The sequence below is a fragment of the Xyrauchen texanus genome, chromosome 18 (genome assembly GCF_025860055.1).
Source record: "Xyrauchen texanus isolate HMW12.3.18 chromosome 18, RBS_HiC_50CHRs, whole genome shotgun sequence".
NCBI classification, from domain to species: Eukaryota; Metazoa; Chordata; class Actinopteri; order Cypriniformes; family Catostomidae; genus Xyrauchen; species Xyrauchen texanus.
The window spans coordinates 37,999,605-38,017,654 of record NC_068293.1 but is presented as its reverse complement, the minus strand read 5'-3'; the positions used below and the strand labels follow the sequence as shown (position 1 = coordinate 38,017,654).

At 37.3% G+C, this 18,050-nt stretch overlaps 1 protein-coding gene across 1 annotated transcript in view; it reads left to right on the top strand.

Annotated features, from left to right (window-relative positions):
• Positions 1-2,578: 2,578 nt before the first annotated feature.
• LOC127658883 (pre-mRNA-splicing factor CWC22 homolog) overlaps positions 2,579-18,050 on the top strand; it is a 49,767-nt gene continuing 34,295 nt past the window's right edge. The window contains exons 1-3 of the mRNA XM_052148423.1: positions 2,579-2,667; positions 11,431-11,497; positions 16,357-16,568. Coding sequence (XP_052004383.1) covers positions 2,605-2,667; positions 11,431-11,497; positions 16,357-16,568 — 342 coding nt within the window. The 5' untranslated portion in view covers positions 2,579-2,604. The remainder of the gene's footprint in view (positions 2,668-11,430; positions 11,498-16,356; positions 16,569-18,050) is intronic.

Below are 18,050 nucleotides of genomic sequence, written 5' to 3'. Positions count from 1 at the left end.
ACAAAATCATGACTCGTCAGTGAAGAGCACTTTTTGCCAGTCCTGTCTGGTCCCTGTGAAGGAGGGTTTGTGTCCATAGGCGACATTGTTAAAGGTGATGTCTGGAAAGGACCTGCCTTACTACAGGCCTACAAGCCCTCAGTCCAGCCTCTCTCAGCCTATGGAGGACAGCCTGAGCACTGATGTAGGGATTGTGTGTTCCTGGGGTAACTCGAGCAGTTGTTGTTGCCATTCTGTACCTGTCCCACAGGTGTGATATTCGGATGTACAGGTGTTGTTACAGGTGGTCTGCCACTGCGAAGATGATCAGTTGTCCTTCCTGTCTCCCTGTAGCGCTGTCTTAAGCTACGTTCGCACTGCCAGCTACTTTGTTGCTGCATGTTGCCAGTGGCTGGCGGTTAGGTTGCTAGTGGTGTGTATGGAGAGTCTAAACAGCACTGTTTCTTTACAAATATTTTTATTAAACTATTAGGATCACGTGAGCTATACCATCTTCTCTCATATTGGCTCTCGAAAATCGTTTGCATAAATTAAACTTTTCTCAACTTTGTCACGTCGCTGGACATGCCCACATCTGGTCACCAATGGTCGCTTGTGTTTCCGGAAGTCGTCAGCTCTCATTGAAAATGAATGAGATGAGGTCGCTTTGTCGCTGCATGTTGCTGGCATTGGGAACGCAGCTTTAGGCATCTCACAGTATGGACATTGCAATTATTGCCCTGGCCACATCTGCAGCCCTCATGCCTCCATGCAGCATCAGTAGAAAGGTCTCTTTAGTGTCCTAAGTTTTTATAACTATGACCTTAATTGCCTACCGTCTGTAAGCTGTTAGTGTCTTAATGACCGTTTCACAGGTGCATGTTCATTAGGGTTGCCACCTTCAATACAGAAAAATAAGGGAGGCTTGGGGGGGGACCTCGGGGCCACGATGACCACAGGTCCAATGACGTGCCAGTGGTGGTAAATCGCAACTTAAAACATGTTTTCATAAAAATATTAAGACTGATACATGGGCATTATAAAAAGATATCTGCTCATCCAAACAGTGAAACCACATAATAAATAACCGATCTACAAACATTTCTAAATTCATGTAAAACACAATTTTTTTGTTATTATTGCTAAGTTAATCTATTTTATATAGTCTATTGTTAATTCTACAGTAGCCTATTGAAGAATGCAATCATTTAAATTAGTTAAGTTGTTTATTTGCTTCACATAGGCACTATATTTTTATTATTAAATATATGTCTCTTATCTGTTATTAAAATAATGCTTATGTGTATGACTGTACGCCTTAACCGTAATAAACAAATGGGTAACACTTTACAATAAGGTTCATTAGTTAACTACATTAATTAACATTAACTAATAATGAACTGCACTTATACAGCAATTGTTCATCTTTGTTCATGTTAATTTCCACATTTAATAATACTTTATTAAAATCTTGTTAATATTAGTTAATGCACTGTGAACTAACATGAACAGCTTTATTTCTATTAACTAACATTAACAAAGTATCTGAAGCAGCCTCCGCCATTCTTTCAAATGGACACTCTGCCAAGAGACCCGCCCTCCTCTGACTCTGATTGGCCGTGAACCTGAAACAAACCAATCAATCCAACGATGGCAGCGAGTATTACCCAATCAGGGGCAGCCGGTGGGATGATTTGCATGAGATGCTACATTGAAGACAACTCCGAAAATACGGGACGCTATTTTATTCTCAAATACGGGACGATTCCGTATTTTAAGGGACGGGTGGCAACCCTAAATTTGTTTATGGTTCATTGAACAAGCATGGAAAACATTGTTTAAACCCTTCAGAATACAGATCTGTATAGTTATTTACAAATTATCTTTAAAATACAGTGTGCTGAAAAGGGATGTATCTTTTTTGCTGAGTAAGAGTAGTGCATATGTGTTAAGAGTTCATGTATGAGTGTCTCTTACATGTATTTTGTATTTTATTTTTTGACATTACATATGTTAGTTAGCAGGTGGTGGCAAAAGATAATTTTTGTGTGTAATATGAGCAGTTGGTGACGTGAAGTGAATCCGTCAGTCATTGTTTACATACAACAACACTCCATGATTGCTCATATTACTTTTACATGACTACAGCTAGAAAATAGCTTTAAATGGCTTTAAAATGAACAACATCAGTATTACTGCTCATCACAGCTGAGAGGCACAACTGACAGATTAATTACACAACTCAAGGCGCTTACCAGGGGCGAAAATGTCATCAAAATGTTGGGGGGGGGGACAATAAACATAAAAATTCTCAAGAGCAATTTTTGAAGGGGACACCAAGGTTTTTTTTTTTGTTGTTGCCCCTTTTGCATTTGTATTATTTTATTTCTTAAACAATTATTTTAAGAATATATCATTATATTATTTACAATACACATTATTTTAATGATATTTTAGGGGGTATATGTTTACTGGCTCATGATTTTTTTCAAGGTGTGATAATAATTATCTCTCACACACTTTACGCTAGGTGATGCAGAGTGACTGCTGAGGAAAAATGCGTTTCGTTCTCCTTCAGTACCTTGTGGATACCCGTAGCTTCACTTCCGGAAGACGTTGGGAAAGATGGCGGACGAGTCAAACAAGTCCCAAACGGAGATAACTTTGAATCCTGTATCAAGACATGAGGTATGAGTATAATGGTTTGACCCTATTTAGACTACGATAAGTTACTTTATACCGCATGGAGTTTTTTTTTAAAGCTGGCTATTGATGTTTTTCTGTGGTTTTAGTGGTCTCGGGCCTGAACACATGTAGCAGATTTCGCTTCTTTAGTGTGTTTGAGAGCGGTTATGTCAAAAAAAAAAAAAAATGAAATAAAACAACAAAAAAACCCTCACATGAACACAGAAACTCGTTCCCAAGTAATTTGAGAATCTCTGTGTTTTCTCTTTGGTTTAATTAAGTACCCCAGTGATGTTATTTGACAGACCGTTGCACAAACAAAAACAGCATCATATCAGGTCATTAAAATGCGAATTAATTAAATCGAAATAATATAAGATTTAAACACGTAGATATAGACGCTTTCTGTCTATTTTTTAGACATATTTTTTATTTTTTTAACAAATGTATAGGCTGATATTGTATTTATTACGAAGGCAGAAGTACTTTATTTGTAATGGTAATATTTTAATACATTTCGGACTACCAGATTAGACACCAGTGTTTTGTTGAAATAGTTAGGCTTCTGGGCTATTTAAATCTCTGTTGGAGATGCAAAGTACATTTATTCTTGGTAATGTGCACTTTTTAAATCTTTATATGTAGTTATGCTATCTGTACATTACTGCAAGTTTCTGTTCCTTTCCGCTGCAGCCAAACTTTCCCCTTTATAGCCTTATTTTGTGATTTCAATATTTTCACTGGCATCCAAAAGTTTGGAATAATTTTTTTATCAAACCTAGACTCCAACGTCTTATCCTTGAGTAAGCATACTAAATTGCTAATTTGGTCTAACATGGTCTTATTAGGTAAAAAAAAAATGGGCGGGGGACGACGACGCTTTCTCTAGAAACTCATCAGTCAATCATTGTTTTGAGGAATGGAGGCAGTACAATGCTTGACATTGCCAAAAAACTGAAGATTTCATACAAAGGTGTACACTACAGTCTTCAAAGACAAAGGACAACTGGCTCTAACAAGGACAGAAAGAGATGTGGAAGGCCAGATACAACAAAACAAGAGTATAAGCACTCAGCTGACAGCTTCATTGAATTCTACCCTCTCAACACCAGTTTCATGTACAACAGTTAATAGAAGACTCAGCGGTGCAGGCCTTATGGAAAAATTCCACTTTTGAAACCGAAAAAGAAAAGGTTAGAGTGAGCAAAGAAACACAGACATTGGACAACGGATAATTGGAAATGAGTGTTATGGATTTTAACCCCTAGACTGTAAGGTGCGTGAGAAGTGCCCGACAAGATAGCCACATCTATGGCAAGTGCTACAAGAATCGTGGGGTAAAATGTCACCTGAGTATCTGGACAAACTGACAGCTAGAATGGCAAGGATCTGTAAAGCTGTCATTGCTGCACGTGGAGGATTTTTTGTTGAGATCTCTTTGAAGTAGTTTTAAGAAGTTCTGAACATATTGTCAAATTTTAATAGTAATTTGTCATTTATTAAATTTGTCATGTTATTAATGTCCAGATGGACACCAGAAAAGCGGGTTATTGTGAGAATGTGGCTTACTGTGAGAAAGCTGGGTTCCTGTTTAAATGTACTGAATAAGCGGTGTACACTCTACTCTCGTATATATGCAGCTCGTCAGAAAGCAACGTCCCAGTTAGGGTTGTGCCTAGGGTTGTGATGGCTGACCAACATCATGATGTAGAGCCACCATCGTGATGCCATGCCCCCTTTTGCGAGTCTTGCTAGTGTGACTCACTAATCCTAGTCTCTTCTATAGTTAACCTAAAAACTTTGCAGGGATTGCTCTGTAAATTAAATTGAGAATATAACTAATGCATATATGCTATTTTAAATACTGTAGTATATGCCAGAGACGTGACGTGTTAGTCTGTGAAAATACCGTGTCAGGCAGGCTACACAAATATTGATCTTGACATTGTTAGCTTCTTGTCTTTTTTTACATGTCTTACACTGTACATTTAGATTAAAATATTTTATGTTGTAGGCTACAAGAAAATAGCCTTTATTAATGAATTATTAGTAGTTGTAGTGTCTCAGAAAATCTTGCTCATTGTCACATAGCTCTTGGATACACTGAAGCGGCAGTTTAAGATAAACCCAGACCAGCGAACGTCAAATAACTTTTGTCTGGTTAATACTTTTAAAGAAAAATTTCCTTGGCCATAAATCCATAATGTCAAATCAAATGAAAGAAACAAGGTGAATATGAATAACACACATTTATTAAAACATAGAAGAACAACAAATAAAGAACAAGAAAACGGGTACAACACTCAGACCGAAACTCGGCATTAACATTTCACTTATTTTCACAAATTTTTGAAAATTTTTGAAAATTTTCACTTTTTGAAAATTATATGAAATTATATAATCCCCCCGCCCCACCCCACCAACGATATCATCGTCCATCGCGATGTTTTACTGTCAATATCAGTACTGTCAACTGCCAATTTAGGGGACATCGCCCAACCCTAGTCCCAATAGCAACGTAATCCCCGCAACGCTTCTGTAAACAACAAACATGGCATCCGAGAAAGACTATGCTAGCTGAGGTAAGGGACATCCCATCATTTAAACTGGTGTGTATAAATGAGTATAGTTTACTGAGCACGTGGGTATGCTTGTTTTTCTCAACAAAAACATGACACAACATAAACATAACCACTATTATATGCAGAGTAAATGGTCTGCACTTATAAAGCAACTTTTTAACCTTAATGGTATTCAAAGCACTTTACACTGTGACTCATTCACCCATTCACACACACATTCATACACCAATGGCGGCAGAGCTGCCATGCAAGGCAATCACCAACCCTGCGATTAGCGGCTGACTCGCTCTACCAACTGAGCCACAGCCGCCCCCATGTGTTTATACTCGTCCTGTACGTTAACTGCGTCAGCCTACTTCATTCGTGGTTTCTTTTTCTTCGCTTTGCGTGAGCTTAAATGCCTTCATTCTATTCCCTTTTGGGGTTTTTTCACACATTGCTTGTTTAAATATATATATATATATAAAAACACATGATATAAGCTTGTTTTGATTATTATTAGAAGCTTGTTTTTTTTAATGGTGATGCAACCTTTATGACACAATTTTTTTACAACGTCTCTTTCTCATTAATTACCTTCATTTAAATAATAGAATATTCGAGTATTCGTTTTTATGAGCTTAAATATTTGAATACCAAATTATTGATGAATGCCCATCCCTAGTTCTCCCCAAATCTAAATATTTACCATCTCCAATGACTACATTTGCCATCACGCAAACATCCGTCCATGACACCAGATGGAAAATTACTAATAGCCTACAGATTAAGAACTAAAGACAATTATTAATGTAAAGACAATAATAATCCAAATAAATAAGCCTAATAAATTCCCTTGTGTACCCAAAATAATGCTAACAAATGTGTCCTTATCGAATTTGTGTTTGTGTTGCGTTTTAGTAATACAGTTAATGCTGCCTAAAGAAAATAAAACTCATTTTAGGTTCAAGGTGACTATAACTTGTATTACTTTATGATTTATTCACTTTCGTCTTTGTTTCTTTAATACAAAGATATACATTACCAGAGATATATATGCAGAGTTGCATTCACAATGCACGCTAACCACGTGGAAATAAAGTGAAAGTCACATCACCTCCTGGGATGATCGGAGATTATTTGCAGCATTCTCATAGACGACAGTATACTTGCAAACAGTTTTCAGATGAATGAAACTGAAAAAAGAGTGAAAACTCTTTACATGCGCTTGTTCCACGAGATCCTTAACCTGTTCCAGCTCGCGCTGCATGCCTCTGAGCAAATAGTGAATCAGACACGAGCAGTAGCTATGTTTCCATTTAAGTTGTGAATTTGATTTAAACCAGAATATCTTAAAAACAATGTGTGGATAAAGCCGGGTGACTGATACTTGTTTCACACCCTAGTCACTGTTTAATATATTTAGCAGCCTCCCAGATCCATGGTTTTGCCATTCCCCGATATTGTTGATAATGTCTATTCAGAATCAGGATTTTTGTAAGACATCAACGATATCCGATTGCAATGTCCTATCGCCCAGCCCTAGTCTGAACAGGACAAAAACACCAAAAAATCAGATTTTTTTCAAGTCTGATCCAAAATTATTTTCGTCATTCGTTGTGCGCAACGGGTTGTCTTGTCAGGTGTTGCGATGAGACATGTACTGTATTCCAAACGGCATAAACAATGCCTTCACAGGACATTTCGAAGGGAAAACAATAATGATGGCCACAATGTAGGATCGTTACAAGAGAATTTTCATTTGAAAAAAAGTGACTTCAGAATAACTTTTTTTATAAAAACTTTCAGCCCTCCGACAGTCGAAGATGAATTCTCTGAGGGGAACAGATGATTGCTTGTAAATGGAACGCACCCATATGTCATATACAGTATATATTACAAGGGAGCAAAATCAGTGCAAACCTCTTTTAAAATAATACAGACATTGGCTTTACTCACCTAAAGAGATGCGCTATAGTGCGTAACACGCCGGCTGCGAGCCACCACAGCGCGATGAGGTATTGAATGTCTCTCACTAGTACGAGGCGCTTGAGCATTTTAAGCACTTCAATACAGGACGGGGGTCTGCTTCAAAAGTCTCGCTGTCTGACCCTTTCATGCTTCAATGTGGGACACGATGTCTTCAATTTGGGACGTGATAAAATACAGGAAAATAGGTGTCCTATATGGAATAAAATGCAAGATGTCTGGCAAAAACAGGAGAGTTGTAAATCAAGGCAGCAATACACATTGCAGATGCCACCTCTCCTATATTTTTAAACTGTTATCTGTGAAGAATGTATATGTAATATTTGGATGCTCTCATGAGGTATCATCCATTGATAAACACTCATGCATGGTGAACACTAGATCAAATCAATACTTTTGTTTTTGTTTTTTGCTGGGCTGATTTGTTTCCTTTTTTAGGTTCATGTAAAGTGCTGATATGGCACTCCCTCTTTTTTTTTTTTTTTTTTTGGAGGTTGGCCAGGCGCTGTGTTTCTGAATGATTTACTCCTTGAGCATTCAGCATTCTCAGTTTATATACTGTAACTCTGAAATAAATCAGTCGCCTACTTGGTGTGGGATTAGGCTCAGTGGGGACTAATAATGTTTTGTGGACATTGGTATTTTATGCCGAGGTAGGCAACCTCATGGCTGTTTTTTTTTTTTTGTTGGCTTCTTAGTCCCCCTTCATCACCGAAACAGCAGGGATAGTCTTACATTACCAGCACTGTGTGCTTCCTGTCTGTCCTTCTGAAACAGCAAATTTTATTATGATTGAAATAAAGGCATTGACATCTGTGAGTGGCATGTCCAGTGAAATCAGATTGAGAGAACGCTGCTTTACTGCTGTAGGGAGAGAATCAGGCCGTTGCTGCATGCTCCACATGCAATTTTCCTGATAGCCGTTCCGCAGTTGCTATTTAAACATTTCTTTTGTTATTGAAATTTGCCTCCTGATTGCAAAGTGCTGTCTAAAGGCCAAAGTGCCCATATGTCTTGCACACAGTGAGTGTGGTGCAAATTTGTCATCAGCAATGTACGAGCGGAATATCCATGCAGCCTAGATTTTCTAGGCACTCAGGCAGTCTGTGTCTTTAGCGCATACACCAATGATTGCTAAAAGAGTGTCACTAACCAAATAATACTTTAGCCTTTACTGTCTTGTTTAGCAATACCTCATCTTGTAACATAGGCCTTTTTTCCTGGGTATTAACATTCATCATGGGGTCGGGCGATATATTCACGTAATATTTTTATTATTTTAGTTCTCTTTTTTTCTATGTTTCCTAAAGTCTAAGCCTATGTTATTAGATTAGTTTTATGAACCTTCCTTTTGTATAAAAACTTTGGATTTGGTTCATTTCCAGGAATCAGTTCAAAATGCAAATGTGTTTCAAACTGTAACAGACCAAAATTTTATAAAATATTCAAACATTTAGAAAAAAAATATTAACATTTCCTTAATTTAAACATGCATCAAACTTATAAAAGATATAAAATATAAATAAAAGCTGTAGTACATACAAAATATTGTACAACTGTCCTTGTTTTGAAAACCTAAGCTTCTGAAATAATGGCATATAATAAGATAAGGAAGTATTAGCTTAGCTAGCTACACTTTAGAATTTTTCAACTGTATTCTGAATTTTTCATGCTATAGAGACTGTTAATAATTTCCTGTGTTTTGCCAGTTTATGATATTGCATTGTTTGTAGCAGGTTTTTTATTTTATATTTTACGTAAATGTTATCCGCAAGTTACGTATACTATGACTAGCGTGTAATTTAATTCAAATTAATCTGTTTAATAAGTTTTTGCCCTCATCCTGATTTCTTCTGTTTCTGTGTATATCTCATTCTAAATTGTTATAAAAATTCTAACAAAATCTAACATAAAACAAAGGCAATCTTGGTAAACACAAAATACAGTTTTTAAATGATAATGTTATATATTGAAGCAAAAAAACTGGGCCTGTGTGAAAGTATTTTTCCACTTAGTTACTAAATCCACAAATCTATGAAACTGCATTCATAATGGGGTTCAGCTGGAATAGTCACACCTAGGCCTGATTACTACTAAGCACTGTTCAATCAAATCAACACCTAAATATAACTTTTTCAGCAACAAGAAGAAATTGCAGAAATGATAAGGAAAAAGGTGATTGAATACATCAGTCTGAGACGGGTTACAAAGCTATTTCAAAGGCTCTGTGGCTCCCAAGAACTACAGTGAGAGCCTTAATCTCCAAATGGAGAAAATTTGGCACAGTAGTGAATCTTCCCAGGAGTGGCCGATCTTCCAAAATTCCTCCAAGAGCACAGCGACAATCCAATTAGGAAGTCACAAAAAAGCCAAGGAACTGCAGGCCTCTCTTGCATAAATAAAGGTCTGTTCCATCAGAAAGACACTGACCAAAATGGCATCCATGGAAGAGTGGAGATGCGAAAAACCACTGCTATCCCATTTTGACTTTTGAGTTGAAAGTGGAACTGTTTGTAAGTCAGGGGTCACGTTACATCTGCTGTAAATCAAACACAGAATTCCACAAAAAGGACATCATACCTACGGTCAAGCATGGTGATGTTAGTGTGATCGTGTGGGGTTGCTTTGCTGCTTTAGGGCCAGGGCGAATTGCAACAATTGAGGGAAACATGAATTCTGCTCTCTACTAGAAAATCTTAAAGGAGAATGTCCGGTCATCAGTCCGTGAGTTGAAAATCAAATGCAACTGAATTATGCAGCAAGACAATGATTAAAAGCATAGGAGTAAGTCCACCTCTGAATGGCTTAAAAGAAGCTAAATTAAAGTTTTGGAATGGCTAGTCAAAGTCCTGACTTTAAGATGCTGTGGCAGGAACTTAAATGGGTAGTTCATGCTCAAACACTCCAATGTGGCTGAACTAAAGCAATTCTACAAAGAAGAGTGGGCCAAAATTCCACCACAGCGTTGTGAAAGACTGATCTGTAATTATCGGAAGCATTTGGTTGCAGTTGTTGCTGCTAAAGGTGGCGCAACCAGCTATTACGTTTAAGGGGCAGTTCGTTTTTCACATGATTTATAAAGGTGTTGGATAACTTTTTTTTGCTTCAACAAAAAATATATACACTACCGGTCAAAAGTTTTGAAACACTTGACTGAAATGTTTCTCATGATCTTAAAAACTCTTTTGATCTGAAGTAGTATACTTGAATGTTAATTATTCCATAGTTGTGATGACTTTACTATTATTCTAATATGTGAAGAAGAAAAAAATATATAATAAAGAATAAGTGTGTCAAATATTTTGACAGGTAGTGTATGTTTGAAAAATGTTTAGTATGAAAATACACAAAAAACAGAAGAAATCAGGAAATTATTTTTCACGGCACTGTATGTTGTGAATATAGTGGTTAATCTCATGTATAAATTGGATGCATTGTAATGAGATAATTAACCTGTTTTAAAGCGGTTCACTTGGCCAGTGTTCAGTGCGTTAAGCTCACAAAGCTCAAGAGGGGAAATCCCCAACACACTGGATTATTGGATTAGATCAGTGGTTCCCAACACTGCACATTTTGTATATCGCCCTTTTCTGACACACCCAATTCAGGTCTTGGAGTCTCCACTAAAGACCTGATTAGTTGAATCAGTTGTTTGATTAGGGAGATATCCAAAATGTGTTGTGTTGGGGGGCCTCGAGGAACAGGGTTAGGAACCACTACCTAATATCTTCTTTCGCTGTATGTACCGTCTGTTCATATTTTGCACTGTTAAAATCTTGCAGTATTATTTTTTCTCATATTTTCTTCAACAATATGCTTTAATAAAATCATTTAATTATCATCATGATGCATCTTTATGTTGTTTCCTTGATTGATGATGAAATAAAAAAAACCTTTGCCAACAATTTTTTCATCATTGATTTCGTTGACAGATTAACAAATTAGAGACCCTCCCCTCGAAATCCGATTACAGGACCAGCCGATGTGGTCATAGAAGCATTTGAAATGCATGTTAATATGAAGTATTAATAATAATCTATCTTGACTGACCACTTATATATAATGTTAATATTTTATAAAAAAACATTTTTTCTAGAAATTCATTCCTCTGTCTTGGCCTTCTTTTCTAGGACACTGCTTTCACAGCACACAGATATACACTGAGAACTACTGTTCTATATGTTCCTACTCTCAATGTACCCTCTCTGTGTTTTAGCCTCCCAGTCCAGGAAGGATGGAGCTGTGGGTGAGGAGGGCCAGCACGAGTTCATCTGAGGATGGAGGTAGTGATTATGACCGTAGGACTTGTATCTGTAACTTTATGTTTAACTCATGTTCAACAGCAACTTTAGCGAGCATTGTGAACGTAAACAAATGTAACTGACTATATTAGAGTTAAATTTATTGTGTAACTTAAAATTATTTTAATGTTTATTTTGTAACCCTGTGAATGTGTGATTTGTTTCATTGAGAAACAACTACAACAACTCACTTCAGTTTCAGTGAGGGAAATATCAGGGATGAATGGAAGTCATGGAAATTTCTATAGTGAATATACATTTTTCTTGATATGCTATGCTCTGAATTATTGGCTAGATATTGGTCTTATGGAGAGAAACTTGATTTTTGTTATTTGTTTTAGTCAGTTGAGTTCTGTTCAGTCAGTCGGTAAAAACAGTTCACTAATCGGCCATTGGCAAATCAATCAGAATCTTTCAGAATTGCTTTATCCAGTAATCAACTTATGATACTAATGAAAAAAGTTGTGGAATTTTATTAGTCAAAAAGTATGGGAACCCTGTCTTTTATTAGACAATTTAGTGTAGGAGAACCCCAGTAAATCGCACATTTAATGGGTGAACATTTGTATGTTAAATTGTAATGCTGCTGGCCACATCAAAATATAATCTACGGTTTAACTCCAGTAAAACATACTACTTGAATCTAATGAGGAAAAAATGTACCTTACTGAATTGGCATATAAGCTCTTTTGTTTCCTCACAGCTGAGACCTACTTAAACATTTCCTAAGTCAGCACAAGGGCGACTAGTGTGTCACAGCAATGCTTCATTGTTGATGCACCTGTTAGAGATGAACACTTGTGTAGCTTGCAAATTTCTGTTGCCGTGAAAATGACCTCACACAATGGATACAATTATTTTCCCCCTCGCTGTACAGTGGAGATTAGTTATGACTGCTTTTAATTAAAGTAAACCTGGAAGAGAATTAGGATTTTCAAGTCATTGTTACCCTCTTGACTTTTCAATGGGTTTTAAGAACCGCAATTTTTGAGTAAAATAAGGTCTGTATTTAACTTGAGTTGAAGAGACTTTCATTTTTGTTCATCCTGGTTGGCCTACAAAATGATGATATTCTTTAATTATTCTATTCAATATTCTTGCAATCTTTGGACAGGAGTGTCCCCTTAGTGGCCTATGATATTTAGTACTTTATATCCCACAATTTTGCATTGGCCTTGAAAGCAGTACTGCTGTTAAATGTGTTTAAACTGATTGCTGATGTTTAGCAGTCTGTTAAAGGCAGTTTTTCATACTTAGTAGCATTTGCCCTAGGTGACTCCTTAATCAGCCTTGTGCAACAATGGCAGATCAATAATGAGTGTTTTCCAACGGAGGCCCCTGTATTTAGCGGTTCATCTGCGTCTGGCCTCAAAGTAGTGGTGCGGACACAAAGGCTCAGCAATATCTTCCTGTTTATGTGATCTATTGCTCCCTGCTCTCTGGAGCTCATCACCTACAGTCTCACATCGGTAGCGCTCATAGTCTGTGTTATCATCCATAAAATGCTTTGAATCATCCCTTTTGTCCTGCTGAAGGTAGCGTCTCTAGCCTTCACATGAGTCTGATTTGTATAATTTGCTCTATGAAACCCAGAGGAACAATGGTGTCAAGTGTGCAGCCTGTGTATCAGTGTTAAGAAAGGAAGCACAGATCACGTTTTATGTCAAAGTGAAGGACAATTACCTCTTTAATGATCCAACATAATATTGCAGGGATCATGGTTTTTCCTGGGTCAAAAATGGTCTTCTTTGGTGGCAGACGTACACGGTGATCACGTGACATTGTTTCTTTGCAATTAATATGAATATATTTAATTGCATTTCATGTTTGCAATGAATATGATTTATTTTTGAGCATCTAGAAATTTGTGAATTCAACAGTTTTTGTACTTCAAGGTGCTGTGGCATATCAATCTAGCTTAACACTTTATTTCTATAGGCCTAGATATAATATTCATAAGTAAAACACTTACTGATTAGGACTGCACTTCTATGGAGGAAATGTTTGTTTCCTACTCCATAGCAGATATTGTTTTCCTTTTATCAGACTCTTAATGATTTGGGAATAATTTTGATTCTAGGAACATTTGAATCCAAGCCAGGCCAGTTTGGTTCCTAATCTCAGACATCATCTGGAAATATATTACAATATTACAGATGACTTTGTTAAAAATGTTATTCTACATGGCACTTGCCCTTATGTTTACCATTGTTCTTTCATTTTTTAACAGTTGCATTTGTAATGCCATAATCACGAGAAAAACCATGTCTGGCTCCTCATTACAGTTGTTAGGTAGTTAGTCTTTCTTAAAAATAAAGTTTATTTGTTATGAAAAAATAAAAGCATTTGTTGTAATGAATACGTTAGTTTGCTGTGATAAATGTTAGTGTTGATGTGTAGGGTGAAAAGTCTTGTAACTGATGCTGGTGTAGGTTTTTTCCCTTGTAAGTTCTGTTCAGAATTACTCTACTTTTACTCTCCTTTGAAGCTTGGCCAGTGTTATTTTTAAACCCTCTTTCCATCCATCCCTTGGAGTCTAATAGCCCTTTTCCACCAACATGGTTTGAGGCAGGCTCCTGGCCTGGTGTGAAATTTTTAACTGTTCCACACATTTCCAACACAGAGAAGGCAGTTCCAGGGTGGAAATGCTGGTTCTTCACCAACAGCTTGCTGGTCTCTATACAGGAACTGATTACATCAGAGGGCAGGATAATGTTTAGTCTAGGGATGTGCACGAGTAGTCGAATACTTGAGTATTCGTTTTGCAATAAGTATTTTAAAAGTAAAAATGCTATTCGAATTTCGCAAAATTTTGCTTTGCTGGGCATATATACAGTGAGATGCGTGGGTGGCGCTGTTGACTTTGGACAAGTTTTTCACAATTGATGAGCAAACTGTCTGTGCGTTTACATGGACACCAAAAAGCAGGTTATTGCCAGAATGTGGCTTACTGCGAGAAAGCTGGGCTCCCGTATAAATGTACTGTATACACAGTGTACTCTTTACTCCCGTATATGTGCAACTTGCCAATAGCCAACGCCAACGCATCCCAATAGCAACGTAATCCTCACAATGCTTCTGTAAACAACAAACGTGGCATCCAAGAAAGACATTGCTAGCGGAGTGATATTCCATTGTATGTAATTAGAGTCTTGTTTTTTTTAATGGTGATGCAACCTTTATGACTAAAACAATTATTTTACAATTTCTCATTAATCACCTTCATTTAAATAATAGAATATTCAAGTATTATTTTATTTTTTTTTAGCTTAAAAATTTGAATACCAAATTATTGGTGAATGCCCATCCCTAGTTTCGTTACCAGGTAAAGTTTTCCAAACAACAACAGCAGCAAGGAGTACTTCATTCTATAACAATTGTAAAAAAAACAAAAAAAAAACATGTCAGACATCAAAAGCTTTCAGGAAATGCAGACAAAACAAGCACTTAACTTGCGATGATGTCTTCTACGGAGATCCGATATTAAACTAGAGAGTTCATAATCGCAAAGGGGGAAAAAAAAGTCTAAAGAGAGGAAAAAGAAACTGCAACAGATGTTATTTTCTCTATGAAATAAAATCAGAAGATCAAAAGAGTAAAGGCAAATTAGAGTGTAAAGAATATCTATCATCGAACTCTGCGTAAAACTACCTAATCTGGGCATCCCTAAGAGCGACATACCAAATATTCAACAAACACACTACTACAACAAAAGATGCACGCCAGCTTCGATTTGATGATTGACCGAATCGCTGCTCTCTGTTAGGTAAACCGGCTAATTTCTCAACCAAGACATAAACGTTAACCAAATATAACCATCTGCTACACCAATGATAATAATGATTCCACTGTTAATGTTTATAGTACTTAGAAATTTAAGCCACATTAAAAAGTTTGTACAAAATTATGTAATCACGTTACCTGTCATCTTGATTGTAGATGTCATCTCTGACAATCTTGCCAATCAATGTAGTAATGGTGGATTGCAGTTCTCTAAAACAGGAGGAAAAGATGTACACAAACACTGTGACTCACCATGTCTGTTTGTGGGCTGGTGTGGTAGTCATGCAAAACTACCACATAGCCACACAAGCCGTTATGTCTCCGTTCGATTTTCAAATCATTGGAAAAGCACAGCTGATTTGCGATAGGCTCCAGATTGCCTTGGCCATGCACCTGCTTAGCACAGGCTCCGGCACAAGAACCATTGCCATTTCAGTGGAGATATTCGACATTAAGAGTGAGACTGCCACCAAGATTGAGCTCCATATCGGGAAATGATACCAGCTGCCTCGAAGACACTTCTCACAGTGACTGCTGCGATTATGCATTTCAAGATCATTTAGCAATAATCATCCTTTCATTCATTTTTAAATCACTACCCTGAAATTCATGCTGTTTCATGTTGTGATATATCATTATTGTAAATGTCTTTTAAGAAAGGATGAAAATTGCACAGATAAAGGCTTCAGTATGTCAGATTGATCTGTTTTTTGTTCCCTTTATTAAGTAGGACTTAAGCTTGCCAAAATGCTCTGCTTTTTATAATTATTTCATGGGATTGTTTATGCTCCCCACCACAAATTCAGTGTCTTGTTTTTGAGTGTTGGCTTGTGGTGATTTGAATATTACTTCAGGTTTTAGAGAAGAATGCAATCGGTCATTCTCCTGAGAAAGATTTAAATTACAGTTATGTAAACCGGCATTTGACTCTTTCTCCCAATCTCCATCAGAGTATTCACATTTAGTCCCTTCTATCCACTACTCCTTTTTATTCCTTACTGATTTATTTTGATTGAATAAATGCATGAACATCCATATTTTCATGTTCTGTTTTTCAGAGGGCCTACGTAACACTGAAGCAGGTAGACACGAAGGTCGTCCTGTTTCAGACCAGCCTGAAGGAGCTGGTTCCAGAGATGGCGGTGCACGAGCAGGCAGCCCAATCAAGAGGACATCATCCAAATCGAGCTGCTCTGACACGGACAGTAGTGAAGACAACAGTGTTGATGGTGTTGTGCGCAAGATTAGGAGTAGTGTCGCACATATCAGGGTGAGACCCAGTCAGATAGCATTTTCCATCCACACTTGAACTATCGAATTTTGTGTTTATTTCCGGCTGAGAGTGGTTGCTGATGAAAACATTTAGATTAGTGTGACGTATTGTTGGTTCTTTGGTAAAAGAAGCTCAATTTGTCACTTGACTAGACCAGAAGAGTCCACCCTGGTGACTGAAAGATTTTTTAGCACGTTTGATGTGCTTTCCCAGTTGCTGGAACCATTAACTCAGCAGGGAGTCCAATTGATCAAGGGATTAAAGACCTTCTCTTGGCAGATGCTAATCCTTATAAAGAGATGCTAATTAAGAAATGGAAAAACAGCAGCTCACACATAGGGAACATTGAAACGGCAGCAATGTTATTAAATACTCAGAAGTCATGAGTTTTAGTAAACAGTAACACTTGAAAACGAAACCTTATGAACACTTTGTTAAACACAATATTCACTAAGTAATGATTAAAGTATGATAACCAAAATACTGGAAGCTTCAACAGCACTAACAGAAAGCATATCTAAGCTTTTATAGCAAGTAAACATCTTTGCCAAACAGGTAACAGTTAAGAATCATTTTAGACTGCTGTCTTGACGCTGCAGAAACTTGCTGGAGCTTCCCTAGCAGCAAACACGGAACTTAGTTAGCCCATCCTTGTTTTCTATACTTACGGACATGGCGTAAACCCGCAAGGACAAATTATGTACAGTGGATATTAAAGTCTACGCACCCCTGTTAAAATGCCAGGTTCTTGTGATGTAAAAGAATGAGACAAAGATAAATCATGTCAGAACTTTTTCCACCTTTTAATGTGACCTATAACGTGAACAATTCAATTGAAAAACAAACTGAAATCTTTGAGGGGGAAAAATAAAAAAACTCACAATAACCTTGTTGCATAACCCTTAAACGAATACTTTGTTGAAGCACCTTTTGATTTTATTACAGCACTCAGTCTATTTGGGTAGGAGTCTATTAGCATGGCACATCTTGACGTGGCAATATTTGCCCACTCTTCTTTGCAAAAGCGCTCCAAATCTGCCAAATTGCGAGGACATCTCCTGTGCACAACCCTCTTCAGATCACCCCACAGATGTTCAATTGGATTCAGGTCTGGGCTCTGGCTGGGCCATTCCAAAACGTTAATCATCTTCTGGTGAAGCCACGCTTTTGTGAAGTGTCTTGCTGAAAGGTGAACTTCCTCTTCATCTTTCTAACGGACGCCTGAAGGTTTTGTACCAAAATTGCCTGGTATTTGGAACTGTTCATAATTCCCTGCACCCTGACTACAGCTCCAGCTGAAGAAAAACACCCCCAAAGCATGATGCTGCAACCACCATGCTTCACTGTGGGTATGGTGTTCTTTGGGTGATGTGCAGTGTTGTTTTTGCACCAAACATACCTTTTGGAATTATGGACAAAAAGTTTAACCTTGGATTCATCAGACCATAATACTTTTTCCCACGTGCTTTTGGGAGACTT